The following is a 13,003-nucleotide window of genomic DNA, read 5'->3' on the forward strand; positions in this document are numbered from 1 at the left end:
CATAGTTCCACCCTTTGATGGGACTCTGAAATATTGCCACCTTCCCCATAAGTCATCATCTCTCTTTCCTTCTCCAGCGCAAGGAGATTCGATGCCTTCTCTGGGCCCATGCCCGCCAGCCCATGTCTCCTTGGGATATGCATATACTAAAATATCTTCCCTTTATCTCATCTGGTCTTCACCCCATGGGGCCACCCGAAGGCTACTATTTATTCTTTCACATAGTAATTTAAGCTGCTTTAATTGCTGCTATGATATGTTTTATATAACATAATTAATGTTATAATTCTGTGTACTTGCTTCCCAAGGCAGTTTTGTGAAGGGCCCAATTTTAGAATCAAGCAAATAAAGAATAAGTAATGGCTGAAGTTATTATAGTAACTCCCTCCCTAGCCCCCTTAGGAATTAAAACTGTGCTTGTTTTTTCAGTGTGGGTTAAAAAGGGAAAAGATATTTTAATGTTCTCTCTATCCCAGGCATGCTTGTGTGGCTTTCATGACGTCCTCTGGTCTTAGTTTTCAAGTGCTCTGGGACTACTGGTGTCTGACCATCAACTTGAGGTCTGTGTTGGGACTACCAGCTTTGTATCTTCTTCCCGATGGAGGCTGTGCTTAGAATAAGAAAAACCTACTCATTTATTCATTCAGCAAATGTGTATTGGTGCCCAGGCCTGGCATAGATTCAGTCCTGCCCTCAATGAGCTCACCATCAAATAGGGCCAGGCGGATGGGGGTGATAATCCAGCATGCTAATGATGTGGGAACATGGGGGCAGGGGCGAAGGTGGGGTGGAGTATCTACCTTTGTCTCAGGGAGTTAAGAGGAGGCTTAACCGAAGAGGAGGAGAAATTTAAACTCATTCGAGGAAGGAGAAGGAAGGAAGAAAACAGCAAGACACAGAATAAACAACTGTGTGTTTGGAAAGTGGGGGGACGGCAAGTATGGCTGAAGCCAGCGTGCATGGAGGACATGGCAGGGTGAGTGGAGGAGGAGAGGGTGGGTCTGAGTGGAGACTCAGCTGTGACAGGAGAAGGAATTTGGAGCATCCTGAGGGCCTAGGGGAGCGCAGAGTTTTTAAGCAGTGAAGTGCCCCGATCAGACCAGACCCTACAAAAGAGAACTGCAACAAAGTGAACAATGAGGGGGAGAAAGAGAGAGAGAGAAAGGGTGGTGGTGGTGGTGGTGGTGGGGAAGCTGCCTGGAACATAGCAGAGATTCAACAAATACTTATTGAATGAGTGAGGCTGTTGCAACAGCCCAGGTGAAAGATGCTGAGCCTCTGAATTAGGGTAGTGGCAGGGGGGATAGAAAAGAGGCGATGGATTCCGGAGGTAGAATCTGCAGGTCTGCAAATGTGCCCTTTGCAGCGGAAGCCAGGAGAATGGGGTTAGCAGCCCTCTCCTCTCCCATCCTCCCTGATCTGTGCAGTTTGGCCTTTTGGCCCAGTCCAGAAATTCAGAGCTTGGGGGGGTGCATCACCCCAACCACTGTCTAGTTCAAACTCCTCAGGTTTCATTGAAGAAAACTAAGGCTCAAGGAAACTCAGCCCATCAGAAGCAGAGCCTAGGCCAGAACCCAGGGGCTCCCTGCTGCAGAGCAGCGTTAACACTGGTTCAAGAACAGCTAGGAGGGTTTGAACTGGGGAAATAATAGGTACAAGGGTGTGTGTGTTTCTGCAGAACTAGGGGGTCTCCAGTGTCCTAAGATTCTCAGGAGGTCCTACGATCCCACGAAAGGCTGATCTACTCTAAGTGCCTGTCTTCAGGCGGTGGATGGGAACTGGGATGGAACACAATCTGGTGGGGGCTGCATGGATGGCTGGCTGGCTGGCTGGCTGGCTGGATGGACGGGGAGGCTGGGACGCTGCGCCCACGCGAGGGAATTTCCTTTGAAAGAGAGCGAAACTGTAAGGTGAGAAGCTCTTTTCCATGAAAGGCCTCCCCAGCCCTCCTCCCACCACTCAGCTGTGACCTTCCCGTTTTCCGGGAACTTCCTCAGGCCTCTCCATCGCGGTGTGGGACGCTTTCGGTTCTGCCGGGATTGCCGGAGGCGGCGGGGAAGAACGCGGGGCGGCGGGGGGGAGTCTTCCCAACACCCATAGGGATCTCTCTTCACTCCCTTCGCGTCCTCCCCACCCCCAGGAGGCGGGCTGCCTCCTAGGCCAATTCAGTTCGGCCTTTGTAGTCCCGGGGCGGGGAGGAGTCTCAAGAAGGGCTCTCCTTGGAACCGCGCCTCCCGATTCCCCCACCCCTCCCCGCCCAAGGCGCGTCCCTAAACTCCTTGGGGAATTAGACTACCCGGGACTGTCCTGGGGGAAATCCCGGAGAGGTGACTCGCCCGGAGCTCCGCCCCCGTCAGCGAGGCTGGTCGCGATTTGTCCCCTAAGACCCGCCCCTTTCCTGGGAGGGTCCATGGGCTGGGACAGTGGAAGTGGAAGAGGCCAGGTCCTGGCGCTTTCTCCTCCCGCCGCCTGGTTCTCACCTCGCCATGGTTCGTCTGCCTCTGCAGTGTCTCCTCTGGGGCAGCTTTCTGACCGCCGTAAGTTGAGTTTCTGTTCCGACCGGAGACGGGAATTTGAGATTAGAGAGTAGGGAATGGGAAAAGAAACAATACTTCGGGGAGGGGACCTTCCAAGCTGATTTTGGGGGGACAGGAGCGTGGGTGGAAGCTGGGTAGGGTACCCTGGGTCCGGGCTGAATGAGGTGGGCTGCCTCTCTCTCCTCGCAGGTTGGGGTCCCAGGTAGCCCACAGAGGGCGCATAGTGGGGTCGCTACAGGAAAAGTGCTTAGCCAGCGCAGATGGGGTTGGGATTTTGGGAACCTGAAGGCTTGATCTGGTCAAAAGACTGGAGTCTGGGTCTGCCTCAGAGGCTGGCCACAAAGAGATGGTGAGGGGTTTCAGAAGCGGGAAGGGAGGCCAGCCAAGTGAAGGGGCGGGTCTGGCTAGTTTCCTTTCTTTTTCCCATTGTGGACAGACGCCAGCCTCTGTGAGTGGTTCATCTCCTTGCCAGCTGGGGCTGCCTTCTTCCAGGGCATCTTGTGGGAACAAGGGATGAGTGTAGAGGCCCAGGTGCTTCTTTGAGAAGGCAAGGAGCTTTGAACACTCCCACCACCGGCCGCAAATCCTGGGTGATCCAAGTTAGGAGGAATACCCAAGGCTGTGTCTCTGCCTCCTGAATTTAAGACGACATAGAGGACTCTCCGGGGAGCTGAACAGTTCATGGGACCATGAAAGGGCTAGGAGACCAGCAGGGGTTTCTCTAGGCACGAGAGGGGCTCAGATATGCCCAACCAAGCACATCTCCGGGATTTTCAGAGTTCCACACTTGACTCGCTTTTAGTTTAAGTGTATTTTTGTAGTTCCTCATTCTGGAGGCTGGGAATCCCCCAAGTACCGGACACTCTCATCCCAACCCCCCTGGTCTCCCCCTAACTTTCAAGGGCTGTAGTTTCTGGCATGAAGGCAGGGCAGGAGTGACCCCTGAAGTAGGGGGTTGGCAGCAAGGGAAGAGATTTCATGGGAAAGCTGCTTTGGTCCCAGAGCTTTCATTTTCACTCTAAGTAATGGCTCTTAGGGAGAAAGGAGGCAGGAAGAGGGCTCTTGGAGGAGGAGTGGAGGAAAAGCCAGGGGAGGTAGGGTGAAGGGTGGTCGTGGTTTCTCAAGAACAATCTCCCAATTTTAGCTCCAGGTGGAGACTAGGCTGTGACAACAATAACTGGGGCTATTTGTTGAGAGCTTCCTGTGGGTCAGGAAGCTTTACACGCACTCTAGGTTTGATTTCTTTCAACCGCCGCATTATACAGGTGAGCAAACTGAGGCTGAGAGAGAGAAAATGTCTTGCCCCAATCCTCATAGCTAGGTGGAACCTGCATATGAATCTCCATCTGCCTGATTCCTGAGCCTGCCTCTCAGATGGTGGGAGTCTCCAAGCCTTGGTCCTAAGCTCCTTTGTGTCAGAAGGATCGAAGCTGTGAAGTGGGAACTGGGGATTGACAGATTTACAGAGGAGGAGCTGTATTTCTTGTGTGTTTGAATATGGCGTAAAGGACTTTCATTGCTCCGGGAGTGTGGTGGGAAAGTCCATAGGCTTGCGGGGAGAACATTCATGGGATAGTGTGTTGCGATGTGATGGTGGGAGCAGTAGCCTTTGCTATTTCCTTCCCCATTTGGGGTCAGATACACTTTTGTAAGTAATTTGCCCACCCAGGCTGAATGAGAGCCACCAATTAGGCAGGATCCTGGAAGCCAGCCAGTTAGCCAGTTTGCTAGGCATCCAAGCAGATACTCATATATGTATGATAATTAAAGCTGCCATTCACTGAGCACCTACTATGTTCCAGATACTATGCCAGGCCAGGTACATCTATTCTTTCTCATCTTCACAACCTAATCTGTGGGGCAGGTATTATCACTCCCATTTTAGAGATGTAGAAACTGAGGCTAAGAGAGGCAAAATAGCTAGTTACGTGTTACAAAGTCAAGATTGGAGCCTTAAGCTATTTGACCCTTAAAGCTGTGTCCTTTTCGCAGGCTGTTCCCAAAGTGTGGGATGATTTAGGCAGCACAAGGACATAGAATTAACAACATAGGTTCACTTTACAGTTCTGTTTAAAATCCTTTTCATTTTTTCAAGAAGGAAGTCGCTGGAGCTAGAATATAGTTAATACCTCTCAAATGCCTGCTAATCCTCCTTTTTAAACAAAAATCAAGAGCAGGCCTGAGGTAGAGGGCTGTCAGCAAGCAAAGCGATCAGCTGGGGTTTAATAACATCGTTTTGTTTCTGTTGAGTTTATTTTTAGGGTTGCCTTTTATTTATGAGAAGTGATACTGGTTTTTCTCTCATGGCAATGATGTGAGGTTTACATTGAAAATAAATGTATTTAAATGAACAAGAAGTAATGAATAGCTTGGGTGGTACCTGGATGTAGTGAAAATAGTGCAGATGAGACTCAAGTTGTTGGAGAGAGGGAGTATTGAAACCTGAGCTCTCATTTGGATTCTATCACTGTGTGACCTTGGGCAAGTGACCCACCCTTTCTGGTCCTCAGTCTCACCATGTGTAAAGTAAAAGAGTTGGATTTTATTCTTCCGGCTTCTCCATCCTTGCATTTCATGAGAGAGGGGTTGGATGATCAGATGGTGAGGCTTGGAGAGGGGAAGAGGGTGGGGAGCAAAAGAATAGAAGGAAGAGGCCAGGTGCTAAATATAGCCCCAGTCCAGACTAGGACCAGCTGGAGTCAGCCAGCTTCAGGACTCCAGGGGAGATGCTGGAGTCCTCATGTGCTCTTGGGTTTTTGGGTAGAGGAAAGACTCAGGAGTCAAGCCGAAAGGAAGATCTGTTTAGTTCAGTGACTATTGTGAGTTTCCAGCGCAATTACTTTGTAAAATACCAGATTGATTCTCTGGGTGCCTTTGTCATCATACTAGTTGGCAGTTTAGTTAAAAACAAACACAAGTAATATGCAGGCGCTGTTTCTCTGCTTTGGACTTCCACTTCAGTTCTAACCTCTGTCCTGGCTGATTTGCACCTGTCTGCCAAGGCTATATCGGAGATTTCAAGATCCCTTCAAATTGCCCAATTGTGTTTTTAGGTCCACCCAGAACCACCCACTTCATGCAGAGAAAACCAATACCTAACAAACAGCCGGTGCTGTAATTTGTGCCCACCAGGTGAGATGCTAACCCTTTAGCCCCATAGTGGGACCCCTCTTGGTTTGCTGGCAGATACAGACGCCCTGTGTCAATTATAAACTCGTGTCTTGACCCCTGGCATTTTCCATCCCTGCCCCAGGATGTTCTGGGGTCCCTCTCTGCCTACCCAGAACTTAGGGTTCCTATCTCTTCTATGTTCCTTACCAGACTATGAAAGTTGGAAGAGTCTGAGACTGTCATCTTTGAGTCTCCGTCCCTAAAGCCCAGCCTCATCAGCTTGCAGTTCAGTGTCTGACTCACTGAGTTAGCCGGAGCTACCTCATTTCCTGATGTTTTCCAGGACAGAAACTGGTGAACGACTGCACAGAGGTCACCGAAACAGAATGCCTTCCCTGCAGTAAAGGCGAATTCCTAGCCACCCGCAACAGAGAGAAATACTGTCACCAGCACAGATACTGCAACCCCAGTGCGTGGGCTGCTGGGGAAGGGGCACTTGGGAGCTGGGCTGATATTCCAGCTCATTGCTGACAGCACAGCCGTTCTGTGTGTTTGTTTGTTTTTTATAGCGAGGGTCTGTTCTGATTGGTTAGAGTCTGGGTTGTCTTGGTTGTTACTTAATTTGATTGCCATCCCTACTTGGAAGAGGGTCTAAGAGAAAAAGAACAGGAAGTATGAGGATCGGGGCCCCCCAAGCATGGCCAGTAAGGGGTTCCCATCCTTCTTGCCCATCCCTGCCCAGACCTAGGGCTCCAGATCCAGACGGAGGGCACCTCAATAACAGACACCGTTTGCATATGTGACGAAGGCCATCACTGTACCAGTCACACCTGCGAAAGTTGCACCCCGCACAGCTTGTGTCTCCCTGGCTTCGGGGTCGAGCAGATGGGTAAGTGGTCTGTCTGGGAATCAGCTCTAGAGGCAGGAGAGAGGAGGTGAAGGCCAAAGGAGCGGGGCTGGGCAGTGGGCACTCAGCCCTGGTGGGGAGGGACCAACCTACGCTGATATCTCCACCAGAGCAGGTGGGAAATAGAAACTTTGCCTCCTGCCTCCTGCCATGGGGATCTGCCTTGAGAGGGCAGTGGGAGAAATCTTCCTGGGGCCTGCCTGCAGCAGGACAAGGTATATGCTGGGGGGAGAAGGGCTTAAGGCAGGATGCTCTTCCAGGCCTGCCTGCCTGCCAGTTCCCTTGAGAGCCAGACAGGTGGTCCGCCGTGATGATTAACTCCTCCTCTACCCTCTCAGCTACAGGGGTTTCTGATACCATCTGTGAACCCTGCTCGGTCGGCTTCTTCTCCAGTGTGTCATCTGCTTTTGAAAAGTGTCACCCTTGGACAAGGTATAAGGATTCATCCCTTGTGTTTCCTGCCCCGAGAGGGGCATGGGACCTGCTTCCATTCTCTCCGGCTACCTGCCCTTCAGCCCCTGCTCCCCATGTCCACACACACTCGTACACCTGTAGAACTTCTAGAGTGACCTCGTGGCCAACTAGACAGACACTTTTCAGCATTTCTTGCCTTCTCTCTCTTGGTGGTAATAGATACCGCTGATCTCTGATCTTTGGTGAAGCCCTCCCTTCTTGGGGGCACCGTGACGCCTCTCTTCCATTCCTTGTACCCCTCCTCTGCTCCTCCTTAACTGGTTTTCTAGGCCTTTATTCTAGGCTCTACTCTCCCATCACCTTGCCCGCCTCCCCTGGACCATCTATCTCATCCACACACTTGGCTTCGGCTACCATTGCCCTTGGACGTTTCCCAATCAACGTCTCCTGTTGAAATTTGTCTCCTGGGTCCCAGACTGTCATATCTAACTGCCGAGGGTATACCTCTGTGCAGACAACCCACAGGCACCTGCCTGCTCCCCATACACGCTGTGAAAGGCACAAGCATGCCTCTGGGCACCCGTTCCAAAGTTCCCCTTACCCCCATCCCCAAATCAGTCACCAGGTCCTGTCCATCTGACCTTCCAGATGTTTTGGGACTCCTCCTCCTTTTCATTTATCCCCACCGTCACCACGTTAGCTTGGGCTTCATCACTGTGGTCTAGAGGATGCTTTAGCCTCCTCACCAGCTTCCCTGCCTCTACTCTCTCCCCTTCAGCTAGTTCTCCATCCCTTTGGCGAAGGAAACTTTCCACCATTCATTTTGGATCACGGCACTCCCTGTTTAAAATGCTTCATGGCTCTCTGTGCCTTTAGGATAAAACCCTGACTCCTGTGCATGGCCTTTGACCTTCTAGCTCCACTTCCTGACCTCTTCCCACATCGTGCTGCTTGCAGTCCTGTCAACACACTGTTCGTTCTCTTGCATCAACCTCTTCTGCCTGGAATACCTTAAACACACGCCTGATTAACCTTTTACATTTCATTTGAAAAAACGAGTAAGACAGGCGTGAGGACAGAAGGCACAAAAGGGCCTCTAGTGATACGCTTCCCTTTCACCCTCAACCATCCAGCAGCCACTGGACCATGTGTGTCCTTCTAGAGAGTCTATGCACAAACAAATACATGCACACACATGCAGACATATTTTTCACACAAATAGTAGCATCCCATATATACTTTGTTATTTGTTTACTGTCTGCCTTTCTCCAATAGATGGTAAACTCCTTAACTATAGAGACTTGACTTTTTTTATTCCACAGATGCATCCCTTATGCCTAGAACAGTGCCTGATGCATAGTAGGTGCTCAATAAATCTTTACTGATAAATGTTCGATGAGAAAGGGAGGCTCCTCTATGTCAAAGAACCAGAGCACTGGGTTCCAAACTCACTCAGCTTAGAAGGGGTGGAAGTGTGACCCTCATCTGAGCCTCGGTGCCCTCATTCAGAAAATAGGAATGACCTTCATTTTACAAGGTTTGAGGAAAAGACATGTAACATGCTTCGAAAACTCTTAAGCACTCTTCTTGTGTATGTGCTTTCTTTGAAGCTTCTTTCTCTTTTTCCAGCTTTAGGTGTTTTTTCCTTTGCAATGTCCTTCTCTGTCCATCCCTTTCCATTCCTCCTGGGACCACTTTGGCCCAGTCTTCATCATCTCATGTTTGGAGTCTGTCAATGGCCTCCTGGCTGGCCATTTTTCTGTCATTTCTCCTCCTGGGAGCTCTCTGGCCAACTAAGTCCTCTCACAACTTAAGTCATCTGGTTGGATGATGACATGACCCACTAGCTGAATCCAGCTGAAACCTTCATGGCTGATTATCAGTGATCTGGTTCTAAAGACCCAATTTTCCAGAGTTTCCTTATACCATCTGGCTCGTCACCCACCTAATCCCCCATATCATGTTGTCCTGCTTAAAGAGAATATACCGATGCTTTAAATTTTACATCCCTCAAGGGCCCACTCAGCTCTGACTTCCCCAGGGAAATCTTTCTGGATGACCCTCAAACCAGAGATTCTCAACTGAGCAGTTTTCTCCCTCAGGGGACATTTGACAATATCTGGAGACATTTTGGTTGTCACAGCTGGGGAGGAGAAGGCTACTGGCGTCTAGTGTGTAGAGGCCAGGGAAGCTGCTAAACATCCTACAATGTACAGGACAGGTCCCACCACAGAAGAAGGATTATGTGGCCCCCAAATGTCAGTAGTGCCGAGCTTGAGAAGCGCCCATCATCCCTCCGTTCCAGCCGTTGTGGATTCTGTCTCCTCTTCTCTGAACAATCCCCTGTTCGCGTGAGCCTGTATCACAAAGCTTGGCCCTCATCAGAGACTCTCCTTACTCCTTCAAGATATACCATCATCTTTCCTCTGCACTCACGAGTTCCGTAAGAACAGAGTCTGTGTCATCCTCATAATAACCAGCCCAGGAGGGTGCACATAATATGTGCTCAGTGAACCTGGACTTGTTGGTTGTTGGCTGTCTCCCTCTGGGGTTGGAAATCACATGGTTGGGGAAACTTAATGCCTCTTTCTTTGTGTGTGTGTGTGTGTGTGTGTGTGTGTGTGTGTACACGTGTCTGTACACAGCTGCGAGAGCAAAGGCCTGGTGGAACAACATTCAGGGACTAACAAGACAGATGTTGTCTGTGGTGAGTCTTGGAGAACGGGCCCCGGCAGCAGGCTAGGAAGGTGGGGAGCTGAGGGGAAGACTGGGGCACCTGGAAGCACCAGTGGGGAAAGAGGGAGGGGAGGTAAAGCAAGAGGAGGAGCAGTCTGGAATTGTGGCAACCAGCTCTGCCACTTATCTGTGGAGCCTGGGCAAGTTACTCCCCCCCCGCCGAGCCTCAGTTTCTTCATCTGTGAAATGGGATACTACCACCTCCCTTAATAGGGTGGTGTAAGTACCTGGCATGGGTTCTGGCACTTTGGAGGTGCTCCCTCAGTGCTATTCTGCTACCCTGCACGTTGAGGACCAGCATGGTGTGACTCTGTTTCCTCTCAGGGCTGTAGTTTTTTTTTTTTTGGCTGCACCATGCGGCTTGCAGGATCTTAATTCCCTGACCAGGGATCAAACCCAGGCCACAGCAGTGAAAGCCCAGAATCCTAACCTCTAGGCCACCAGGGAACTCCCTCAGGGCCTCAGTTTTGATTTTAGGATGAGGAGGTTGGCATACAGCACAGGTCACAGACTCACATAATTACAGGGATTAGGCAGGATCATGTTAATGAGTGAAAAGATCAGGGGTAAGAAAAATACACTCTTTTCTTTTCTTTAAAATTCACTTTCCTCTTGGCAGGGCTGGGACTAGAGTGAGGTGAGAGAGGCACTTGCCTTGGGCACAGTATTTAAGGGCGTGCCAGAAAAATGCCGTAATCAAGATAACCATTTGATGCAATATTAAAAAAATCAAAATTCATGCAAAAAATCCATAACGAACAGAATAGCAACATTTTAAATAAAGACAGGATCCAACCCTGTATTTGTACAACCTTGTCTCACTTGCCTCACCCTAATCCCATCCCTGGTTCCAATAAAACTTTATTTAAAAAAACAGGCAGCTGGCCTGTGGGCCAGACTTTGCTGATATGATTTTTTAAAACATGACATTAAAATATGACTTATCTTGATTACTGAGTTTTTTAAGAAAATATTTATTTATTTATTTGGCTGCACTGGATCCTGTGTTACGGCATACAGGATCTTTAGTTGCGGCATCCGGGACCTTTAGTTATGGCATGCGGGGGTCTTTCAGTTGCAGCATGTAGGTTGGCGTGCAGGCTCTTAGTTGTGGCATGTGGGATCTTAGTTCCCTGACCAGGGATGGAACCCAGGCCCCCTGCATTGGGAGTGCAGAGTCTTAACCGCTGGACTACCAGGGAAGTCCCAATTATTGAGTTTTTTTGGTGTCCCCTTAAATTTTGTCCTGAGGCAGTGCTTCACTTGCCTTACCCTAGTCCTTACCCTGTCTCTTGGTCTTTTTTTCATTTTCCCATTTAGAATAGAGACTTAGGCACAAGAAATACTTTCCCTTCTCCTCCATTCTTCTATAACAAAGGCAATGTTACAGACATAAATGATGCTGGGCCTTGGTATTGGGCAAAGAGTAGGGAGGGGTGGGAGTGTAGTGAGCCGGTAGAGACAACTATCACCACTCAGTTCTGGCCAATGGGTGCCATGTGTGCTGCTGGCCCACTAGGGCTGGATCTTCCCAATTTGCAAGAGAAATCAGATATCCAGATTTTAAATATACAATCTCCCATTTAAAAATGTCGGCAAATATTAAAAAAAAGAAAAAAAAATGTGCCAGTCACACTAAAGACATCTGCTGGCCACATTTTACCAGGAGCCACCTGTTTGAAACTTCTGATATGGATGAGTTTAGACATTGAAGTCCAGCAAGGTGCAGCAGCTTTGGGAAGGGCGGTGGGGAGCCATCGCTGAAGTCTTGATCTCTCCAGGTTTCCAGAATCGGATGCGAGCCCTGGTGGTGATCCCCATCACGATGGTGATCCTGTTCACTGTCCTGTTGGTATCTGCCTGTATCAGTGAGTCCCCAGGTGGGGAGGTGATGGGGGAAGAGGCAGCAGAAGGTACAATTGACGGGTCACCTGTTTCCTGATCTGGCCTCAGTGACTCCCCATCCTATATGTTTTTCTCTCTCTCTAGGAAAGATGGCCAAGAAGCAGGAGACTAAGGTAGGTCACCCTGGGGAACCGGCTGAGTTTTGTCAGACTGGAAAGAAAGACTGATTCATTGTTGCCTATATGGCAGAAAAATTGATTCAAGGTCTGTTCCCTCGCCCCCTCCCCTGTGCTCCAGGGCTCTTCCCCTTCTCTCCCTCAGCACCAGCCTTTTTCATCTCCTGAGCTCACCTTCCCACAGAGCTGCCCTAGCACCGCTGGCAAAGTCTGACATTTGCTCTTCTTTCCTGGCATTGGATATGTGGGGGAACCGCATCTTTGGGGCCTTGGTGTGGGATCCATGGGTGGGTGATGGAGGGACATTTCCTTAACCCCACTGGCTCCTACTGCGGAAGCTTCTTGACACCCTCGGTGTGGCCAGCAGGGGGCAGGACGCACCCGTGGAATGAGCACTGACCCTCCGTTTGGGAAAGGGGAAGGGGTGAAGAGTGGAATCGCTTCCAAGGAAGGGCTGAGATGCTAGGGGTAACCCCAAGCCTTGTCTCCCCAGGCCCTGCACCCTAAGGCTGAAAGGCAGGATCCTGTGGAGACGATTGATCCAGAGGATTTTCTTGGCCCCCACTCCACCCCTCCAGTGCAGGAGACCTTACACTGGTGTCAGCCGGTCACCCAGGAGGATGGCAAAGAAAGCCGCATCTCCGTGCAGGAGCGAGAGTGAGGCTGTGTGTGCCCAGGAGCGTGGTGGCACCGGCCTGTGGGCACGTGGCTGGAGAGCCTGGGGCTGCTGCTGGTGAGGGCGACAGCCCCCCTCTGCCTGCACCCCTGCAGTCCAGAAACAGTTCATCTCGGGGAACCTTTCACCCCAGCCGTAGAGCCCATTCAATCTCCCAACTTGATTTCAAAGATGGTAACAAAACTTTGGGGAGGCCGTACAAGGGTATCCACCAAACCTTCCAACCCAGCGGTTTGGTGCCAACAGGTGTAACGCGGTGGCTTCTGTGAGCCCAGGAGGCATATGCATAGATACACATCGCAGCACTGTTTGTGACAGTGAGCAACTGGAAACTGCTTAACTGTCCATCAACAGGGGACTGGCTAAATAAAACTGTAATATATTTATGCAACAGGTTCTTGAAAACACTGTCATGGGGGAAGAAACAAAAGCAGGTTGTAGAATGGTGGGCATGGAAACATTTTTTTTTAAAGCAAGTAACCCAAAACAATATATCTTCTACAGATATGTGTATAAACATAGTATATGTTATATATGTCGGTATGGCAGGGGGGCTCTGGAAGGACACATAGAACATGCACAGCTCAAAGAATTGTAATGT

At 50.0% G+C, this 13,003-nt stretch overlaps 1 protein-coding gene across 3 annotated transcripts; it reads left to right on the plus strand.

The window, feature by feature from the left end:
* The first annotated feature begins 2,413 nt into the window (after window positions 1–2,413).
* CD40 (CD40 molecule) lies at window positions 2,414–12,793 on the plus strand. 3 transcript variants are annotated; one of them, XM_022564977.2, is made up of 9 exons: window positions 2,414–2,537; window positions 5,591–5,669; window positions 5,992–6,117; window positions 6,391–6,537; window positions 6,894–6,987; window positions 9,615–9,676; window positions 11,487–11,585; window positions 11,695–11,723; window positions 12,220–12,793. In XM_022564977.2, exons 1-9 carry the CDS (start codon window positions 2,487–2,489, stop codon window positions 12,385–12,387), a joined length of 855 nt encoding a protein of 284 aa, XP_022420685.1. In that variant the 5' UTR covers window positions 2,414–2,486; the 3' UTR covers window positions 12,388–12,793. The 3 variants fall into 3 exon arrangements, with proteins under 3 accessions (XP_022420685.1, XP_022420686.1, XP_089753116.1); XM_022564978.2 differs by having other exon boundaries at window positions 11,487–11,573; XM_089896990.1 differs by lacking the exon at window positions 2,414–2,537 and adding an exon at window positions 4,828–5,356 and having other exon boundaries at window positions 11,487–11,573.
* Window positions 12,794–13,003: the final 210 nt, after the last annotated feature.

Source organism: Delphinapterus leucas, chromosome 15 (assembly GCF_059928025.1).
Source record: "Delphinapterus leucas isolate spDelLeu-1000000601 "Yukka" chromosome 15, BTC_Dleu_Yukka2, whole genome shotgun sequence".
Classification (NCBI taxonomy): Eukaryota; Metazoa; Chordata; class Mammalia; order Artiodactyla; family Monodontidae; genus Delphinapterus; species Delphinapterus leucas.